The sequence below is a fragment of the Paralichthys olivaceus genome, chromosome 17 (genome assembly GCF_024713975.1).
Source record: "Paralichthys olivaceus isolate ysfri-2021 chromosome 17, ASM2471397v2, whole genome shotgun sequence".
NCBI lineage: Eukaryota > Metazoa > Chordata > Actinopteri > Pleuronectiformes > Paralichthyidae > Paralichthys > Paralichthys olivaceus.
In genome coordinates this window covers 7,798,207-7,821,513 of record NC_091109.1, presented here as the reverse complement: position 1 = coordinate 7,821,513, position 23,307 = coordinate 7,798,207, and the positions used below count along the sequence as shown (strand labels likewise).

Below are 23,307 nucleotides of genomic sequence, written 5' to 3'. Positions count from 1 at the left end.
AAACTCGCACATAGCACGTCACAAGCTGTTAGTGCCGGTAAGTTTGGCAGCGTCACCACAGGGGGAATGCTAGTTTGCAAGAGACCTCAGCAGAGCGAGCCGAGACGAGAATCTCACAATAACGTCACAGTGTCAAACCCTGAGAAGAGAGGCACGAGGCTGGAGAGAGAGAGAGGGGGGGGGGGGGGGAGCTGAGAAGCCAAGTAAGGCTAAAGAGAGTGAATAGAGAGGGGTGGAAGATGAAACGGAGGAGGAAAAGAGGAGCGAGCAGTGATAGTGATAACCGCATATGTATGCTTATATTCCCATCCCTCTGTAATGTGATTTAGTGCCATATTGATGTCGCCGGGAATCAGTCTTTTCATCTGTCAATGTTTTTTGTCTCCCTCCTGATTTCATCTCCTTCATAGTTTTTGATTTGCATAATGTACTGTACGGCTGTGTAGCAGTAAATGAGTCCCATTCACTGATACACCGTCTGTCAGCACAATTCTCCCCCATTTACTTACAGATGGTAATTTGACACACATGAATTGGGAACAGCACTCAAATGCCAAAAACATTTATATATATTTTTTTTTTACCAAATACAGCAGCCATTTACAAAAGATTCCTATAAACACATGCGGCGCTTGCCACCAACTGAAGTTAATGTTTAATGAAAGAGTGCTTAATGCAAAAACCCATATTAATTTAAGATATTTAATAATTAAATTGAATGTTTTATGTACCAAGTCATTCGCTCTAGCTGTTAAATCTAATTGAATTTGGGGTTTCTGCAGTTAATTTAGGAGTCGCAGGTGGAAATTACATTAAATATGCTATGTATAGCAACACAGTTGGATGTAAAACTGTTTAGTTATTTTACACATCTCAAACAAACGAGGCATTCTTCATTAAAAACTATTAATTGATTGATTCAAGTTATTTTTAAATGGCTCAAAGTTTTGAATCCTTACAGCTACTGTCACTTAAAGACAAAGCTAACTGTAAAGTCACAATATTACAAGGATCAAGTTGTAATATGATAAAGATATAAAGTTGTGCATTTAGTTAAAAAGTCATAATATTACAAGAACATTGTTTTACTGCTTATTGTTTTCTGCTTATCCCCCCCCCCCCCCCCCCCCCCAAAAAAAAAAACAGTTTTATTTATTCTCAATATATTAGGATTTTTATGATCTGTGTTGAATTATGACTTCATTGTAATATTACGACTCTGTACTCAATTATGACATTGTCACTCACAATATTATAACATTGGTCTGGAAATGTTAGAGTTCTTTTTCTTTGTATCTCAATCTAAAAATAATAGAATAGTAATATTCATGATGTGCAGGAGAATCACAAAAAAGACAATATAAAGGCATGGAGGAGATCTAACCAATCAGCTTCTAAATACCTGATGTTCCTGTGTGTGGACTCTACTATCAAAAAAGAATCATGTGGAAAATCAAAAGCAGAATGTGAAACCTCAAAGAGCCGTGATATGAATAAAAGCAACACTAACAACATTGGAGAAGTGCGTCAACTGTATGTGACACTGACTTAATGAAGAAAGTAAAGTCAAGAAATCCACTTCCTAAGCTTTCTCCTTCCTCTTTTACCTTCTCCTCCCTTTGCTTTGTCTTTCTTTCCCATGTCTCATCACATTCCTTCTTGATTTAAGCCTCCCCTCCCACTCTCCTCCCCTCATTCTCACTGTACAATGTTGCTCTCACCTTCCTGTCGACAACATGATTATCACACCGCTTTCATCCAACTAACTCTGCTTCTCTTCCTCCCTCCCTCTCCTCCCCTCATCCATTTATCCCACACCCACAACTCGCTCTCTGTCTCCTGCCCGTGTCGTTTCAGACATGAGCTCATAACGTCTCACTGCCCCGTCTCTCACTCTCTCTCTTTGTGTCTCGCGTTGATGACATCAGTGCCGGGGATTGTTACTGTGGAAACGAAAGTCGTACACCGCCTGGATGTCGCTCAGTGCAGGATTGTAGATGTCACGCTGTGTGTTTTATATTAGACCAGTTGATTTACAGTAATTCATATGTAGATAACACACACACACACTCTATACTGCTAGGGTTAGAGTGTGTAACAGTATCCATTGACTTGAAGCCTTTCATTGTAATGTTCGGTGAAACAAAAGTCTGGACTCGATGTACCTGACTGTACATGACCATGTATGTGAGAAGGGAATGTATTTACAGCAGTCATAAGTAAAACTAGAACTATGCAGAAACATCCAGGGGTGAAAGTTAGTCTGAGAACAGGAGAGTACAGCTACACTGCCAACGTGACGTCAACACAAACATCAGTTCACATTTTTATAAATCCCTTCTAAACAGGGTTAGGGTTATTTTTTATTTCATTTTTAAGAAATAAGTTTTGATGTTTCTTGAATCTTAGTTTTATTCCAATATGAATAGCAAACAAGATAGGCAACTTTCAGGCCACCATTGTTGTTGTGTCTTGCTCATGCTCATAACACAAAGCAATAGTGGGCATGTGCGAAGTGAACTTTGCATTGTTTGCCAAATGCTCCATTTTACATGTTTTGAAAACTTAAAATGCCAAAGCGCAGGAAAACGTGGTCAGGTCATCAGTCTTACTTTCCCTCTGCCTATAGATCCCTACTCCCCCTTGATGTTACTTCAAGCAACACAACAAAGAATCCCAACACTTCTCCTAACCTACACCTAATTCTAGCAATAGAAAGTCTTAACTCTGCTTCAGAAGTTGTGAGAACTGGCAACATATCAACAATGATGGTTTTTAATCAAATTGGTCCTCACAACCATAGAAATAAATGTCTGACACACTCACATTGTATAATTCTGCAAAAATTGCACTAAGCAATAAAATTACATTTCATGTTTACCCCAGGCTGTGGATTCACGGCCAAACCAAATATTTTTAGATCAGCAGAGTGTGTTCATTTTGTGTTTCCCTCATCTGCAACCAACTTCTTACATATTTTGTCGTCCCTGCTGTCAACAGACTTCCCTCTCTGTGGTAACAACAAACAACTTTGGAAGGGTAGATAGTGTGAGCATGTCCATCGCCTTACACAAAGCTGACACACACACACACACACACACACACGTACGTCTCTCCCTGTTGCAGAAGTAATTTATGAAATTTCTGTGTCGCCTTCAGGATGAATCCCGTGTGTATGAGGGTCTGACATGTCTTTTATCAGCACAATATGTTCTCTCTGGCATTCTTCGTCCTCTGCTCCACTGTGCCAGACTGGGAACACATCAGACAGAAAAACAGAGATATAGAGCAATAAAGAGACAGAGAGAGGGAGAATAAAAGGGCAGTCATATGATGATGTGTTTTTTTTAGGAGGGGGGCGTATAGCTCTCTGTCCAGGATCACACTCATGATACTGGGTGGCAACAGATACAGGAAACTCCTGTCCTCATGATTCTATTCAAGCACATGTGTCCTCCTGGGAGATACATGATCGAGAGGCTGCACAGCATAACTTTATGAAATGAGAATCCTCTATCTCTTTTTATTCTACAGTACCAGGGCCATAAAGAAACAAATCTGAGATTTCAAAGAATATAACTGTAACATTATGAGAATAGAGATGTAGTATTAGGAGAGGAAAGTCGTAATTGAGAAGAATCGTACAACTTTATTCTCGTACTATTAAGAGAGAAAAGTCGTAATAATTTAAGAGTTGTAATATTAAGAGTCGTAATAACTGAAATTCACAAGAATACAGTCATAGTTTTACGAAAATAACGGGAGAAAATTTGCAGTGGAAATAAACAGTGCAAAGAACATGAGCTCGCCGGAGTGTCACTCTTTCTGGATCCAAAATCTTAAACCAATTTCATTGTGAAGCTATGAATCCTCTTTTTTCATAATGCAAACAATCCTGCACAATTTTGTCAAACTCCTGATACTCGATGATAAATAATATTAAGTATTACATTAACATTAAGTATAACTCAACAAGATGCCTCACATTCCTCATATTAATGCAGGCGACAGGCTGATCTTATATTACCTTATAAACTGACACATAGCCTTTTTACTTGGCCCTAATTCTCTGTATGTCACTGGGAGTGTGTGGAAAACTACATTGTGTGTGTTTGTGTTTGTGTGTGCATACATTTTCTCCATCACGCATCATCTTCATGTCAGTAGAATGTATTTAATGAAGCCACAGGTTCCTCACAGGGGGAAAAAAACCTCCCTGCCTCTCCTCCCTCGCTCCCTCGCTATGCGTCTCTCTCTCTCTCTCTCCTGTGCAGTTTACGCTGTAAACCTGTCAGCCGCTCACATCAAAGAGAGACACAGAGGGCGAGATGTAGCTGATGTGAAGAGCACCAAATACAGAGGGACAGAATATTTTACAACGGGGAAGCGACAGCATGGCACTTTCCAATTTATCTCAATTTTTTAAGCTCTTGAAACCTGCTGCGTAAACCTACTTAGGGCCGGGGGTATACAGAGATGAAAATCAAATAAGCAGACATTTAAAAAGGGTAAAATACTGGGATCAACATTGGGATGACATTATTTCTGTTTCTTTATTTTCACATATATATTTTTTTTTTCTTGGTTGAAAGGAATACAGCTCATTTTACAGTAAAGAATCAGGAGGATGCTGATAATTGGCGACTGCAGTGTGTGTGCGTGTGCGTTTACACGATGTGACTTCTTTTCCAATTGAGTTTCCAATTGAGTCCATAACACAGAATGCATTAGAATGCTGAAATGTTCTATGCTACGGTATATGGTGGAGGAAAAATAAGTAAAATTGGAGTCAATAAAATTCTTTCTCTCCCCTTCCTCATTGACAATATTGTTTTTTCTCCAGGGTGTGTGTGTTGGGGTAATTTCGTTTTATAGTCTCATATTCAGTCTGAAATCTCGGAGGCTGACACCCAAAGACTGTAAACACATCACTTTAATGTTTTCAATAAAGGAATAATCCCACAGAATAGAAGGAGGAAACCTCACCGTGTTCCTTTGAATCTGGCGCCCCCTGTTGATGATGGGAGGATTCAATCACACAGAGGGACAGACAACAATATAAAGCCTCATACATTTCAATCTTAGCCGTGATTTTACTGGCTGATGTCAAATCAGGAGGTTTCAAATTGGAGGTTTGAATGTGATTGTAACAATCACATTCAAACCTCCAATTGTGGTAATGATCCTGCAGTGTGTTTGCATCGGGCCTTTAAGACAACAGTTATCACAAACTTTTGTCTTTTCTTAAAATTTCAAATAGATCCCTGAGCTGCAGGCTAAACCACCTAATGCGTGTCTATCATTAAGGTAGTAAACTTTCATTGTGTTTTTATTCAGCCCACCACACACTCACAGAACACAGCAGCAAAGCTTTAGAGACATAATGCATCCAGAAGCTTTTGATACCAGTCAGCACACAGCAGCCCACCTCAGAGACCCCAACCCAGTCACAGATAACTGTGTATAAACCATCTTATTCTCAGACCGCTTGACGCCACAGCCAATCAAGCAATGTCATCTTTCCCCACATCTCCCTGAGACAATTACCTCCACTTTTGCTTGAATAACACTCTCCCTTCTCCATCAGTAAACAATCAAATCACTCCATTGTTGAGGGGTAATTGGATCTCTTTTAAATCAAATCAGCCATTATGGCCCAGATGAAGCAGGCCCTGCTCCCCGGGAGCCGGCGACACATAAGGGAATGCGGCGCAGGAATACATTACCGGCTCTGCCTCCCAGGTGAAGACGGGTATATTGGAGGAGCTGTGTAATACAGGTTTATTAGACTGTGCGGTGATCAGTGCAGGGCGTGTTGCTCTCCTCGAGGACATGTTCCAGGTTTAGCTTGCATTTCAGTGACAGAGCAAGTAGATGTAAGAGGAGAGCGCAGATTGAACCCCAGTATGAAGAGCTGTCTGTGTCACAGTAGGACTTAAAAGAACAGGGAGTCACCACCCACTCTTTGGCTTTTTTTTCCACTTCTGTGTGGAAAACCGCGACATCACTGTGACAGCAATAACTGTTTCATGACTGCAGCTCGGCATCTGGGTGCATATATATTATAATATTGGAATTAATCACAGTTTTTACTTTGTGACACATACATACGTCATTTGTTGCCAAATGACCTCAGTATTTTAACCTTTAAACTTGATTTTAACACACGAGGTCTTCATCAGGGTGATGAGCACATCAAAAATTTAGCTTGAATTTAGCAAGTTGAATTTTGCACTGACGCTAGGAAAGTGCAACTAATCTATAATTCATCAATACGCTACTTACTCATAGTATCTGGTCATAGAAAAGAGGCTAAAATGGTGTCTGAGCACTAGGAGTTTAGGATTGACTGTTTATATATCTATCTATATATATATCTATAAACATCAATATTTGTTGTTTAATTCCTCATAAGCGGATCAATTATAAAAAGAAAACACCCAAGAGACAAAACAATGCTGTGTTGAGATTGCTAAGATATATATCCTATATAAACCTCTTGCATCGAAACAAATAACATAGGAGAAACATCCCAAAAACAAAATATAAACTATGGCACTCAGTCGAACACTTATACACCCACCAAGGCCCATCAGTCTGCTTATGAAGCCATATTTACATTTACTAGATCCATTTTTTATTTGGATCTGCACCAAATTGCACACACTCATATATACATATCAGATTTCTGTCATCAAGATCCATTTGTCAGTCTCTAAGAACTCAAATAAATTTTACAGATTTAATATCTCGTATGCAGATTCCAACCATAATTGACTGGTTTCTTTCCTTACCCACGCTGCATCCTCGTCCCAAGTTTTGCAATGTGTATATTCATATGAGATGTGTACTGATTGGGAATGTGTATAGAGTGTGGTTACCCAACAACAGGTCCCAATGGGTCCGGATTGACCTTGCAAGGTTCGGACAAACATTTTACAAAATTGTATTTAGATTAGGCTCACGTTTGCTGGGCTAACCTACTTGATTGTTTTACCTCTGACATGTCTGTAATCAGGGAAACTGCATCAGGCTCAGGTTTGATGTACGTGTGTGTATTGTCAAGGTTGTTTTTTTGAGAGGGTTTGAGTAATTCATCTCACTGCTCAGTAACTTTCTTTATAAGCTGCATTTTTTCTAAAAGTTTTTAAAGTATCAAAGGACAAGTGTGTGTGTGTGTGTGTGTGTGTGTGTGTGTGTGTGTGTGTGTGTGTGTGTGTGTGTAACTTTCTGGTTCTTCCCTCAGTTTCTTATCCCTTCCCATCTTCCCGTTCCTCTTCTTTTTTAAATATATATGATGTATATGATGTGACTGCTGTGTTGTCTCCAACTTCCACTCTTCGTATCTCTAAAGTCCATATCATCTTCCTCGCTCTAAAGGTAATGTGGATGAATGTGATGATGTTGCAGAGACTGATAGGGATATGCATGCAGACACCTGTGTAAACACACACACACAGAAATAGAAATGCAAGGGATATGCTGATGGCTCTTTATCAGACCATCTGTCTCTTAGCCAAAAATACACACATACACAGTTCCCTGTGTCTTTTCTCTGTACTCCACACTCTCCCTTTGTTATTACTGGATCCCCTACATTCAGTCAGTTGATAAATTAGTCACTCACTCAATCAGTCAGTCAGTCAATCAATAAATTGTCAGTCATTCAGGCAGTAAATTATCTGGCAGTCAGACAGTAAATTAGCCAGTCAGTAAATTAGTCATGCAGTCAGTCAGTGAATAATTCATTCGCTCACGCAGAAATTAGTCACATCATTAAATAAAAAGCAAGATGTCAGCTAACGATTCAGTCAGTCATCGGCTGGTAAATTAGTCAAATAATGACTATTATTCTTAGGATGTTGCTTAACTTTGTCCTCGCAGACAGAAGACAATGAGTCTTTAACCTCTGCTCAGCCTGCGATAACCACGGAAACACTCTAAGCCTCATGTGCATTTGGGGATTCAATGTGTTTGTTGTACAAGGACGTATATAATCTTCAGTGTGAGAGTGTACGTTTTATTGTGAAGGTTGATGGTGTCGTCAGATTGTCCAGACGTTTTGTTCTCAGCCACTTTTAACTCACATACTCTTACATTAGGTAAAATGTCAGCGAGGGATTCACCACCAGGCTGAAGGTCTCAGTGGATAAATGAAATAAGAAAAAAAAAACAGCAGAATGCAAAGGTGGGGAATTTCTGAGATACAATGAGAAAAGAGTAAATAAAGAATGGAGGAGAGGAATGGTGAATTTTAAGATCAGATGCAGACTGCATTCTGAAATGTTATTCTCATAATATTGTATTATATAGTATTATAATAATAATATAAATAATATTTATTATATCCATCTCAGAAAACATAGCAAAGGTTTAGCCTGAAGACAGACCTGAGAAGCTGAGTCATGCCTTCATTTCTAGCCGACTGGATTACTGCACTTTTTACAGGCCTCCCAAAGAAAACAATAGACTGCTGCTGCTCGGCTGTTCACCAGAACCAAGTCCAGTTCTGCTCTGCACTGGTTACCTGTAATATGCAGCATCGACTTTAAAGTTCTCCTCCGTACATACAAGGGTCAGGGTGTGCAAGGACCAAGTTCCATAACTGACTCTCTAGTGCTGTTCCCTCCAGAACACTGAGATCATCTGCAGCAAGTCTATTAGAGGTTCCCAACAACAGCCCAAAGAAAATCCAAGATGCAGCTTTTGTAAGTTACGCTCCATGTTATGGAACAGACTGCCGCTAGATATCAGAGAAGCAAGCTCAGTAAACATACTTAAAAGAGAACTTAAAACATTCCTCTGCACTTCAGCCTTTAACTAGATCTTGCACCAGCCCACACATTTTATATTTTTTTCTTACTTTTCTTTTCTGTTTTTATGCATTTTCTTTTTTATTATTTTATTTTAAATGTCACTTTTACATGTTTTTTCAAATGGTACGTTTTGTTATTCCCAGCAACACATGTCATAGAGATTCATTCTTAAAGAGACACTCGATTGACTCAAGTGTTGCTATTAGTGAGAATCGTGTTAAAGTGGTTCAGCTGTGTAGATTTAGTTCAAACATAAAAGCGTTTCAAGCACATAATTTTTCTGTATCCAAATTAATGCTTCATGAAACATGACTTGAGGGTTTTGTCCTGTGATATTCAAAGCCTTTCTTACTCGTTGACGCCTGCTCACTACCTCAGTCAGCACAAACACCTTTTTCTGAGCATCTCTCATTTCCTCTCTTGCCCTCCATTCTTCTGCTCATATCCGCTGTTCCTGTAAACTCCGCTGAGAGTTTCTGAGGAGTTGACTTCAAAATGCTGCAGGGAATAACAACCAGTTGTTTCCTTATTACAACCCATGGGAAATGATGTTCAGTAGCCTCTAAATCAGTCCCCTCCATTGTTCACATAATCCATCCCAGGGCAGTTTATTGAACAATCTTTCAAAGTGTTTTCAACAAAATTGGCTATTTACAGGAGGATGTGCAGGGAACTAAATCTGACCAATATTTCTGTCCCTCTCCTTTGCACCAGGTAAATATGCCATGAGAGATCTGATCCATCGGTTACCAGGCAGTAGCAGTAGCAGCAACAATAACGCCACCAGCAGTGGGACCTCTGGAACCACAGGCCCTCCCAGCAAGGCCATGTCGGACGACACGGTAACTGCCATATGCTGCGCGCTGCATGAAGTCATCACCAAGAACATGGAGAACGCCAAAGCTCTGCGCGATGCGGGCGGCATCGAAAAACTCATCGGCATCGCCCGCAGCAAAGGAGACAAGTGAGTGGGACCATGGTTTTGACTGAATAGTATAAAATGACACGGTTCAGGTTATTTTCTGTGAAAGTGAAATTGATGATTTGTTTGAAAATAAAGCTGCAAAAGCAACAACACATTTGCAAAATCCACACACCATTCTTCTTTTGGATGCTCCAAGCACTTATGTCATAACACCTCAAATAGACAAGCATCAAATTGTAAGAAGCAGAGTGCTTGAAAACAGAAAGTATTTTGCTTGTCAATATCTGTTATTGCTCACTTCCATTGTGATTGTGTTTCTGTTGTGTAGCTTTTGCATTTGTGTTTTCCATTACTGTTCTTATGTGGGATGTCTCAGCCACTGCATCAAGTTGAACTTAGTGAACCTTACGTCCTTATGTCTAAGTAGCCTTAAAGTCACCGTAAACTTTTCTCAAGACTTGAGTTACCCCTGTTTCTTTTTCTGCATCGTTACTGTCAATGGGAAATGGGAAATTTCTCGACGTGTAGTGCATCATTGCAGTTGACATTTCTCCAAAGGACAGCGTGACATACCCTACTTAGTATTTTAGGAAACCCTTCAGAACCATTGTAGGGTCTTGCAAAGTTTAAGAGTTGTGTTCAAGGACAACCTGATTAGACACTTCACTGCTGAAGAAGTGACACAAGTGACTTTGCAGTTGTGGGATTGTCTTCGCCCAAAGAAACAAAGTAAAAAAAAAAAGCAGCATCCTCTGAACCATATTGCTGCACAGTTTTCTGTTTAACATTATACCACAACATTTCACCCTACTGTATTCAGGAATAGGGTGATTCATTGTACTACTGATCATCACCACGATGCCACTTAGAGATTGTTTACACTTCTTTTTGCACTGCTTTAATATTTCGTGATTCGTGTCCAATAATTCCTATTCTGTTATTTTACTGTTATTACTAGTATTTATTCTTTACTTGGGTCAAATATCCCCAAAGGTATCTATAAAGAATTATCTTCATCTTAATATCAGAAAATGTTTCCGTCATCATCGTGAGCTCATGGGTGTGTTGATGACGTTCTAACGTTTCTAATGGGATGGACGCAAAACTGAAAAAGAATACAAATATCCCATGAAAAAGCAGAGCCACACACATGGAAGATGCCACCAAAGATGTCAAGAGAGCTTATGTTGATAAGGTGCAATGTTAATGTCAATGTGCTATATAAAGACCTGTGATCTCTGCAGTGGAATTAATTAGTTTCATCCTGCCTCTACCTGTCGCACCACCCTCACCCAAACGCTCCAGAGATGTATTTGTTGTTTAGAAAGCGTCTGATCTTGTGCTTCATTGTTCATGTGTGAAAGGCAAACTCCGGAGAAAGTCCAGACCCAATTGTGCGGAGAGCCTACGGAGTTCATGTCTGAAAACGTCTTTGAAACATGTTACACTACTGAATATATTGATATATTAGAACAGTCTTTGAAAAAGTATTCCATATATGCATTTATTTCTGACCCCAGAACCAATTTCCTTACACTGCTGCTTAAGTGGTTATTAGATCACATTGACATCCTTCCAGATGTACGTAGTGGTCATTTTCTGCCTCTAAACTATGAAGGGTATATACACATATATCGATTCCCAAATATCCCTCGGGATCAGTGAAGTATCTAGTAGTATTTGCTTCAGAAAGAAAATATATATTATGTTATGTTGCCTGATAAACAAGCAAACTAAATAATGACACTCCCCAGGACATCCAGCTTTAAATAAAAAGTATTTCAAATACTAAAATGTATATGATTTGAACACTAATGCATTGTGTAATACCTGTCATGGTATTTGGCAGCACTCTCCACACAGTCAGAAATGACCAGTGCCTTAATGCAGCCACACATCCATCATTCATAACAGCGTCCGCCTTCCCCTGTGACCAGTCATCCATGAAACACTGCTGGAGAACAACAAGTAAGATGCATCAAGGAATATACTGTAACTCTTGTCGTCATGGGAGACTGAACTGGGTGTTCTGCCCAGCTGCTATGGCAACCGGTGGGTCAGGAGTTGCCATGACACCAGAGTGTTATCTGATGGAGGTCAAATGTTGATTTATTGTTATGGAGAGAGGCTCCGGTCTATTTAGGGAACTGTGCTCAAGGGCGCCATTACACAGAGAGACGAGGTGCAAGAAAACCTCCATAAGTGCAAATTTCACACTGAGTGTAGCTCACTGCTAATAGCCCACACATCTTCATTTTCTCAGGAATAGGTACACTGAGGATAAATGCTCCTTATCTGTGGTGCCTGCTGCATTTATGCAATTACACTCTTTCAAACTGGGAAAAGGCCCATTACAGTGTAACCACAGATAGCCACTATATCCCAACTTTCCTGAAGCAGTATAAGCCCTGAAAAATAAATACATCCATTATCTATACCACTTATCCTTTGAGGGTCGTGGGGTGAGCTGGAGCCGGTACCAGCTTACAACTGAGAGCAAGAGGCAGGGTACACCCCAGGCAGTTCACCAACACACACAGACACACAAACATTCACACACTTATGGTCAATTTAGAGTCTCTGGAACCTTCTTGCTGAAAGACAACAGCTAACCACTGCACCATATACAGCAAAATGAAAATAGAATAATATTAACATTGGCTTCTAACTTATACCTTTGTTTCATAATCACACCTTTATTATACAAAAAGAAACAGGTTTACAAAGTTACAAAGCTTAAGTGTTTTTTTGTGTGTAACCGTGGTGATTAGCCTGTTATTGACAAGTTTCTTTTTTCAAATCAAACTTTTCTGCACACAGAACACAAACAGTGATACTTTCTGTAGGTGTGTTAGGTTCAGATGACATTTAAGCAAATCTCTGTTAACAGCTATTATGAATACAGATAAATCAAAAAGCTCATAGCTGATGCAATAAGGTCAATGTGGTCAAATGGAAACCAGAAGACTTCCTTCCCCAAAATCTAGTTCCTCGCCTCCACATTCTGCATATTCTGATGCAGAGTCTGTTGAGAGATTAATTCATGTGTAACGATGATACATTCCAATGCATTGTGGTTTTTATTGATTGCAATCTTCCAAACACTTTCTGTGCTTTCACTGGGCAGGAATACAATCTGAGAATTTGTGAAATCTGCTTTCAGGAGGGTTTTTGTGAACTTTTGCAGACAAATGCAAAAACGAGCATCCATGTTGCTTCCCTCTGTAGCCACGAGAAGGGCAGGGCTTATGAAATGACTCCTAGTAGAGTCATTTTTCAACTAAGTGGCACTGATGGGACCATTAGCATTGCAAAAAGGGTCATTTTAGACTCATCTAGAAACTCTCAGTTTTGTGCAAGGGAAATCATTCTCTGCTGAAAAGAGCAATGGCCCTCTTACTTTTGAAGCCACCTCAAGTGCCACTGCCCTCCGCACACCCAGTGCAGCTAAGAAGATGGAGAGAATAACAACATTGTCCATATTATCCAAATGGATGTGGTTCCAGGAGAAATCATTTTCAATCCTTCTCTGTCTCTGCAGACACTCAGCGAAGGTGGTGAAGGCAGCCTCTCAGGTCCTCAGCAGTATGTGGCAGTACAGAGACCTACGCTCCCTCTACAAGAAGGTAGGATGGAGTACATGCACCATTTAGGTTTCAAATAATCCTGCAGTATTTCTGAAGAAAGAATGAAAAATACAAGCTGAAAAAATCCCTGCAAGAGTCTGCAAAGAATCATTTGCTCCTCTTTGGAAAAAGCGTTTTTCTACAACAAAAAACAATCTGCAGTTTTGTCCCAACCAGAGGTCTTTACTTTTAATCTCCTCTAGTGTGTTCTGTGGGTTTTTTTTGTGAATGTAAAAGTTCTGCAAAGTTAAAAAGCCCAAAGTATTTGGGAAAAGGGAGCTCCTCTCCACCTTTAAAAGATGGGATGCATAGTTCCTTCATAAAATGTGCAATCTTGTACCTTTGCCTTTTCTTGTGTTTTCCAATATGATTTTGCTCCAATCAAATGTTGCTCACAATTGATCTTGTTGGTCTCTTCTTATACGTATATATTCTGAAATATCAATTGGGAAAATTAATGGGACATTTATTACTGGAGGCAGAGCCTTTCTAGAAGTGGGCAGTCACTGTTACGCTTGACTGTGAACTGTACCATTGCCCTACATTTTCATATTTATTTATTCTTTGGAGCACGCCATGTGAAATTATCCAATACCCTGTTGTGAAGCCCTGCTGTGCAACTGCAGAGCTGAGCAGATATCTTGTGTTATTCACTGTTTATTCCGTTTATTAACACTAAAGTGTGAAGGTGTCTGTATTTGTGGGTATTCCCCACTGTTTGTTTCCACAGTTGTGAGTCACTAATTAATTCCTATAAGGACTTTGGTTCAGTTTTTCATTTCCTATCCTAAAAGATTCTTTAAAATAAATAACTGGATAATATATTTATAAAATCCATTTTTATCTCAGAGGTTGGGAGGAACTCAAACTTATGTTTTAGTTCCTGAGACAAAAGGATGGCGTTGAGCCCTGGTTTCGGGATTGGCCATTGTAGTCTGTGTGGTTTATAGCATTACTGTGTGTGTGTGTGTGTGTGTGTGTGTGTGTGTGTGTCCCTTTGCCTCGAGGTGAGTCATAACTACCTCCAAACAAAAGAATAATGGACGTCTGCCGGGCACCTTCTCAAGTGAGCAACAGTGTTTACAGAGAAAGGTTGTTGTTTTTTTCCAAAGATAAAAAAAAGGCTATAAACACAAACACTCACACTCTTGACATGATGCATTCCTGAGCCATTTGCGTGTGTGTGAAGCCCGGCCCGAATGTCCTCACTGCCGTTCACAAATTAGTTTATACAACTACAGAAAGACACACACACAAAGATAGAGAGTCAAGGAAGTTAACACGAGTGCTAATGGTTGCTCTTTTGTAGACTGAATGGGTTTTTCAGGATACTGAAGCTCATTACAACAGTGGCTCACTCACAGATGATGGCAAAAAGCAAAATGTGAGGAAATCATAAGGTCAATAGAAATGATTGGTTTGTGTGCTACTCTTAATCAGAAACACACATTTATCTCTTTCTCTCTCTCTCAACACTCAACACAAACACACAGACACACACCAGACACACACTTTCCAGCTCCTCTTTTATTTCTTTTTCAAATCACAAACACCTTCGCACACTTGCAACCTGATTAAAAGTAATGAAAGATGTTCTGCTCCTTTCACTTGTCAGTAATGAATGTTGTTGAGTGAATATCTGCCACCAAGGTTATCAGGCATTTATGGCCACAGAAACTTTCACAGGCGTAATGAATGAGTCACTGAGTTATTTAGAAATACTCAGTAAGACACTTCAGGAATGTGTCCTTGGCTTTGAAAAAAACAAGAATGACGTTTGTGTAACGAGCACATGGAGATATTTTGTAAAACAAAGGTCATGTGGACAATTTTCTTTTAAAAACGGAGCTGTTTAGGGGGAAAACATATTAATATTATTCAGTACTGTCACATATTGAGACTCAAATGTAAAATCTTTAAAGAGATGTAGCAGAATATCAAAAGAGACTATTTGAGCACTGCACAACAATCCACATCCTGTGTTATTTATCTCTGATGATAAACCGCAGGATTTCAAGTAGCAACACTTCACTTTTCAAAGATGCTGTCCACCGTCCAAAAAAACATCCTGAAAAACAAGATTGAGCTGTCGTTCTTTGACGTAGCGAAACAAAATCGTTCACCCAAACTATTAAATGTTTCCCCAACTGTTTTGTGAAGGGAAACAAGAAGCACTCAACTTGGCGTCTCACCCGATGACTTACTCGCATGTTGATTTTGTCGTTTGAGACCGTTTGAAGCAGTCACTCGAGGACAGAGCCACCCCGAGGCATCAGTGTGTCCTCGCCACATCCTGACAACTGTGCCACTCTCTTCATTCGTCACCCTCTCATCTCCAAGTATTGCTCAGGACAGAATCCCCATGCGGCCCCTTGAAGCCTCATCTGCTTCACACTTCTCTAATCATTGCCACTGGATAGCGTTACACTTGACTGGATTGCACACCAATAATCAGACATGAGGGACATTGGCTTTACATGACAGACTAGTTTTTTTCTTTTTCAGCCAATTATCAACTCCACCAAGGATGTTATGTTCTTGTCTGTTTGTTTGTTTGTCTGATAGTAAGCAGGATTACACAAAACAACTGTACAGTTTACCATAAAACTTGATGGAAGGACGAGATATGAATAAGAAAAGAATCCATTATATTTTGGTTCAGGTCTACATGGAGTGAAAATATCTGATAACAGGAGAGATTTGGTGTGGATCTGGATAATTATTCAGATTTTGTAAATGAAAATTAATATTTTTAAGGGCGTGATTCAGTTAACATGGAAACAAATATTACTTTCAACTATATCAGAGAATGGATGCATTACCTGTGTATAATGTAAACAGCATGCAGACGATTTCTGCGCAGAAAGTTTATGTATCTAATGCAATACAGGGATAAATTGGTCCATGGCGGTCGTATGCGCTCTCCAAGTGCCCTTCTAGTTTGTTTGTTTGTTTGTTTGTTAGCAGTATAATGTAAATCTTAATCAACTGATTTCTGTGAAAATTAGCGGAGGGGTCGGCATGTTCCAAGGGAAACCCATTCAAATTTTCCACTTTCTTTTAACTTTGTGAGACAGGGCGTTTCTCAATATATTCATGTGAGTCCTTTGAGAGGAATGCATGGACTTTGATGTAAATGTTTAGGGGACTGATATTAATGAGTGTGTGTGATTTGGTGCAGATCCCCAAATAAATTACATATCTATTGAGTATAAATGTGGTTGCATGAGAGGAATGTTGAGCTTCAGACGACTGCAGATAAAGGGAAGAGAACAACGGTCTTAAGATTGATGGCTGCACATTTTGAAACAAGAGTGAAATGTCTCATTGGATCCAATACAATGTAAACATTAATCAAATAAGACAAAAAAGAAAAACAACTTGTTCAACATCAACAGCAGCAACAAACCTCCTCCATCATTCCTATTGAAACAAGATACCATCTGCAGTTTCTCTAGAAACATCAGTTTTGTGCCAATTCATCCACCTCTGCTTCATCTCAGTGTTTCAGTGATCAACATCTCATAATGCATTTTTAATTATCCAGGCCAAATTTCATTTATGCAGCACGTTCAAAGCAGTTAAAGGGATAGTTCACTGAAAAGAGAAAATTCTCTCATTATTGACTCACCACGATGCTAATGGAGGGGTGGGTGAAGTGTTTGAGTCCACAAACTGGAGTCTGGAGTCTCAGGGGTAAACAGTGTTGGAGCCTAATCCAATACAATTGGAGTACACTGTGACCTCTTCTTCAGACGTTACAAAACAAGATAAAAAACACAACATACTGCTCATGTGATGTCCCCAAGCCCCTAAATGTCCCCTTATATGTTGTGAATGACTTTGTTTACCCCTGAAACCCCTACAATGTTTTGTGGAGTCAAAAACCTCACCGACCCCATCGGCATGGTGGTGAGTAGATAATGAGGGAATTTTCTTTTTTTGGTGAACTATCCCTTTAAGCCCCTGCTTTATGCTATATACACTCACTCTAAAAATAGGTTTTATAGGCTGATAGACAGAATGCATTGCTGTTTACTTCCTTAACTGCATGCAGACAACCTGGTTGCAACCTAATTTCATAAGTGCAAATTGTTGCTTTAGAGGATCCATACTTTGACTTTATCGCCCAATTCCAGAGCTTGAAGTGAGTGACTTTACTCTCAGTATCCCTGCGTGACGTATTAGGTCATGGGTGTTAGGTGCAGCAAAAATCCTGTTAGCCTCCAATCCAAACATGGATTAGCATACAATTTAGTCGCGAGTGAAGTCGGGTGTCTCTGCAAAACGTTTTAGAGCAAAAGGCAAAAAGGGGAAAGAAAGAGACGGCTGCAAAAAGGGGAGAAACAGAGAGGAGAAGTGAGGGAAGAGAGTGAGATTAATTCCCGAATTCTCAGAGTTACAGAATAAGCATGCTCGGGTGTGTCTGTATGTGTGTGTGTCTGTACGTGTGGAAAAGTAGGGAAGAGTGTTGGGTCAATAATGAGTCAGTTTGAGCTGTGGCAAAGAGTTGTTTGCTTTGAAGTCTCGAAGTAACGAGAGCTTTTTGAAACACACTTTCATTGCATTGACGTTATGAGCATTAGTGTGTGTGTGTGTGTTTTTGCATGTGTTTTTGAAAATGCGTGCGTTTGTCAAGAAGAGTTAATCACTTCCTACAGCGGTGCCATGGGAGCGGTCCACGCTGAGAGAGAGAGGGAGAATGAGAAAGAGAGCTGCAAACGATCTTTGCTGCCCGGCACCTTTTTGATGCCCCAGCACACAAAAGTTGTGGGCCCATGAATAAACCGGCAAGGCATCTGAGGTGATTTGAAAGAGCAGACTTGCAGCGGTCATTAATAATCGAAAGCCAAAAATCTGTTTCCACCAACACTCGCACTAACTTGAGGATAAATCCCACACAATTGTCTAAACTTGCCTGTTTGCTCGGCCTGTGTTAATGCTCCGGAGCTGCTTCAGAATTATTTCTTGTCATTAGTGAGTCCTCCTGACACAATTATTCATAAATGTTGTGTGTAGAGCTTTTTAAAAACTGTCTATGATGTTAGCTTTGTGTTCATCCTACCTGGTTTATCTGAAGTGAGGATTTTATGAATGTATATGAAACCGAATTGGTTTTATTACTGTTCACATGTGTGGCTTTTATATACTGTAAGTTTGAATGATTTACTTGACTGGTGTTCTTGTTTCTTGTTGCTGCATGTTGGCTATTTTGAGGCTCCCGTGAACATCTGTGTCAGTGCAATATGGTGTAATAAAGATAATCAGATTATCAAAATGATCAGAGGGAGTTTTTGCAGTTTCACTCAGCTCACAATCCCATGGTGGGACGTCTCAGGTAATCTTTGAAGTAAAGAGCAAATGTAGCGAACAGGTCGACAGGAGAACTTAACATGAATAAACATGAGAAATAAAGCTATTCTTCATGAACCAAATTCTCTGTCTCACTCACAGAAACTCCCCTGCACATTCTGCGCTCAAGCCAAGCAGCAAATTTTGTACTGTACATTCACAATATTACACTTTGTCCTGTCCCTGCTCAGCGCATAATTGCTGTCTGCTTACTGTGCCTAATTTGTTGATAAATCACCAAGCTTGGGCACTTAATCACACACTCTCTCTAACACACACACACAGATATATATGCACACATGTCATACTCATGTCACCCATATAAATCACAAACTCCACAAATCTCAAAAAGCAGATACACACACGTATGACAGATGGGGTTCAGTGTCAGAGAGACGCTGTGTTTGTCACTCGTGTGACAGATTTACAATATGGTCCAGGGATGTGTAATTCAGGATGTGGGTGTGTTTGTGTGGTATGAGCGTGTGTGTGAAGTCATTTATTGCACAACCTTGTCCTTCAGAGGATCATTGCAAATGTAATGAATACATTTGAACAAAAAGTGCCTGGAAGATTTAGGCCACAAATCAGATTGCAATGATACGATAGTTGCGTGTAATTTCCAATTTTTGGTGTTTACATTTACATTATTACATTTGACATTTATGGCAGCAATAAATGAGATGCTCCTCTCGGAGAAACCTGTAAAAATTCATCCATCATCCATTCTCATTCAGCGTAAACAGGAAGAGACAGCGAGATGGAGATGAGCGTTTGAAAAAGTTCAGTCGACATCAAACCGATATCAGGCGTGTGAGGCTTCCTTGATGTTTCGCCCGGATTCCCTCTGAAGCTCACCTGTTTTCAGACAGGGAGAGATGGAGGTGCACTGAGATGGCCTGTCTCAGTGCAAAGGGCGAACAACAGTATTTTAATGAGACAGAGAGGTATTAGCTGCAGCTCGCTCTTACAGTTCTCTGCACCATTTGCAATAAATGTCGCAGAATAAAGGTCAGTTCCTAAATAACCAGAACCACAGGCGGTGAAGATAAAGAACACCGGAGTGAGAGGCGAATTATCCCTGTAAGCATAGATACATCATGTGTGACTAGAGTGTGAAATCAGAGAGAGAGAAAAGGATTGACAATGTTTAGTTGCGTCGTGCCATGCTCCGCGGGCCACCCACCTCTCAGCATGAGCAACCTTTTACAATTTTTCCCATAATTGCTGTCTGGCATCCGTGCCCTAAAACACACACACACACAAAAACACATACACCTCATTTGTTGTGGCGGTAAATGCTTGTCACCTCAGAGTCCCTTGACCTTCAACTAACCATCCAGTGATGGTGAGAGCAACAGGCAAAATAGTTCCCTAGCAACCTGTTTCTTGGGGTTGTGTTAGAGTTTGAGTGTGACAGAGAAAGAGGAGGTGGGTGTAAAGAGAAGGAAGGAAGTAACAGACGAACCAGCGGGAACTTATCATTAGGTTAAAGTTCTAAATACTTTATATTAATCTGGACGACATAGGTGGATGCAGTTGAGGTTGTAAACCCTGCTTCCTCTTTTGTGAGTGGATGGGACGTGGACACTAAAAAGCCAAAGTACACGTCAAATATAGTTTGAGTCATTTTAGGTAGTCCTGATCACAGTCCAGATGTTTTTTTTACAGAACCTGGTTTGAATTACTATTTGACGCTACAGAAATGGGGTGGAATGTTGTAATTGACAGCTGTGTGCATGTTTCTGCAGCACCTCGTTACCACTCCGTCCTCGGCTCCATCCCCTAATCGCTACTGTGCAGACTCTGGCTCCAAATAACGTCTTTGCTGCAAGATGGGAGGAGCTTGAGATGCATAGTCCATCTTTATACACAGGCCCTGAGGATTTGGTGCAAACTACTCCAAAGACTTCAGGCCTCGAACCTGTGTCTGATCTTGTGTTGATGTGCCATTTATTTAACCCATTTAACCTGACTGATTGTCTGGGTGAGCAGAAAAAAACTAACAAATGCTGGATTTCCAAAAGTTTCTAAGGATACCAAGTTTGTCAGGCTGAAATTCGAGCAATCAAAATCATAAGATGTATGAAGAGCTGGACCACACTGATGTTCAGGTCATGATACTGTCATATCGTGCGTAAGGAAGGAAAAAAGGGAAATTCTTTGTTGAGGCATTAAGATACTTTATGTAAAGAGACAATAAGTGTGAAATCTATGGCTGTGACTGGCTTTTTAATAGATTTAGATGTATTCTATATGCTGTTCTCTCTAAGTCACATTATTCAAGGGGCTTTAGGACAGGATATATCACACAGAATGCATCAACGATTCAGTGATCAGTGACAATGCTCATTTATGTGTGTGTGTGTGTGTGTGTGTCTGTGTGCGTGTGTCCGGGATAAATAGATTAAGTGGAAAAGAGAGAGGGTGGGATGGCGGAGACTAGAAGGCATCTACCTTGAACGGCTGTGAGTCAGACAATCCAGCTTTCTATTAGACCTCTGTGTCGTGCCAGGATACAGGAGTCAGGGGAGGACACGGGACTGTGCCCAGTTCAGCCAACCTCTCTCCCTCCACCTCTCCATCTGTCTCCCCCTTTGTTGCCTCTCTCCTCCTTCTAGCTATTGTTACTTTCCTGTCATCACACTCTCTTTCTCCTCTTTGCTGCTCTCATTCCTTTTCTGTCTTCCTGAGCTTGCATCTGTTTCACCCTCCTCTCTTTCTCTCTCATCCCCTCCATTCCTCAGTCTCTCCCCCTCCTCCTCTGCAGTCTAATTCTGCTGAAGCAATTCACAATTTCTCCCATGTGCTCACACTCACCGCAGTCCGACCGGTTTCCCACGGCTTAGCTGTGGACCCCAGACGGTAAAGCTATGATAGGACATGTCTCCATTATCTTCTATCATCTCATGCACTTTGCTTTCAGAGGTTGCCAATTATCGTAATGCTAAATTGAATTTTGGTTCCAGCTCTGTGGTTGTTGTTTACTCTCACGATGCATTTCTATGAAAAGGGCTTTGCTCAAATCACTGCTAAACTAATACAGATACAAAGTCACCGGCTTGACAGTAATTATGCTTGTGTGTTTGTTAGTTGTATTAATTAGCTTTTTCTGCAAGGACAGTGGGATATTCACTAAGCTGAGACTCAATGCAAGCGCAGTGCTTCATGGCGTGTGCGGAGTGCTGTATGTGTCTGTGTGGGCACTGAGTATTTGTCAGTGTCCTTCAGTGTCCACGAGACATTTTTAACTTCCCACATGCTTGTAAACTCAAGGAAACCAACTCTGAAATGTAGTTTCTCTGACAAATGTTTCATTTTTCAGTGAGTCAGTCATGAGGCAGAAGGCATGAGGCAAAGTGGGTTGTCCATTTAGCAGAGGGTCATTCTTTGATCCACGTGCAGTGTGTGAATGCGTGATGGAAATAAAAGCACAGTATATTTCAGCACTGTATGAATGTGTGTGTGAATGGGTGACTGTGGCTTCTATTGAGTGGTCGATAAGAAAAGAGAAGTGCTGTATAATTACAGTCAATTGACCAAAGAAGCCACCAAAGAGGTTTACACACAACTATAATCTCATCTCTCTTATTGAATCAATTATCCAGATCTCCATTTGTCTTTGCTGTCAGCTACAAAGACTATTGTTTTCCCAGTAGAACATTTCACATACACTGTGACCCTTGTGTGTTTCACATCCCCCGGATTCCAAATATTGCTTTCATCCGTTGCAAAAATTTTCACCAAGCAGGCTCTGGACTGTGTTGTGGCCTCTATTAAACTGAAGCAAAATGTGATGGTCAACAGTAAATATTAGAGCCCTAGGTTTCTAACCCACCAAAATGTTTATAAGAGAAACCACACTCCTATACCCCTTTGCCTGAAAGTTATAATAAAACAACTATCTGCAGCCTAAATAAACAATAAAAAAAAAACTGGCTCAATATTAACTTTGGCTCCTTCACTTTTGAAGGAGTAAATACAGCGACATGAGGAACATGGAGGGTTTTATCTCCAAACCTCAACAGTTGCTGTTCTGTGATTTATCAATATTGAATCAGTGAAAAACCACCTGTCGGTGCATGAAACGGCTGCTGTTGTACTGGAGATTCTTTTAAAATATTTACTCCTCTTTCAATTCTTTTCAGCTGAAAGTTTCAAAGGTGAACCTTGGTGGATGATGAGTTTTGTGTGTTTGTTTTGCAGGATGGATACTCCCAGTATCACTTCGTAGGCTCTGCCTCAACGATAGAGCGAGACAGACAGAGGCCCTACTCCTCCTCTCGAACTCCATCCGTCTCCCCCGTCAGGACGTCCCCAAATAACCGCTCTGGTGAGGAACACATGACACTTTTCATGTCATGTGTTGTTGTATGTGTGTGTTTTCCTTCTATTACCTCTCTTTACAAACTGCTAGAATATAAAGCTCCAGTTTGCAGGAATATTTAGCAGTGACATTGCATATTGACAAAAAAAAAAAAAAAAAAACACCCCCTCACATCATGCTTCCCTTCCAAACCTCTGGGTGAACATGAAAGCAAAAAACAGTAAAGGCCTTCTACAGATCCAGTGTTTGGTTTGTCCTTTC

General features: G+C 40.3%; 1 protein-coding gene across 2 annotated transcripts in view; it reads left to right on the top strand.

The window, feature by feature from the left end:
- The window catches only part of ctnnd2a (catenin (cadherin-associated protein), delta 2a), a 282,204-nt gene that overhangs the window by 250,511 nt on the left and 8,386 nt on the right, over positions 1-23,307 (top strand). For both annotated transcript variants that reach the window (XM_069512837.1, XM_020087845.2), the window contains 3 exons: positions 9,531-9,780; positions 13,283-13,367; positions 22,926-23,052. In XM_069512837.1, the coding sequence (XP_069368938.1) occupies positions 9,531-9,780; positions 13,283-13,367; positions 22,926-23,052 (462 nt within the window). The remainder of the gene's footprint in view (positions 1-9,530; positions 9,781-13,282; positions 13,368-22,925; positions 23,053-23,307) is intronic.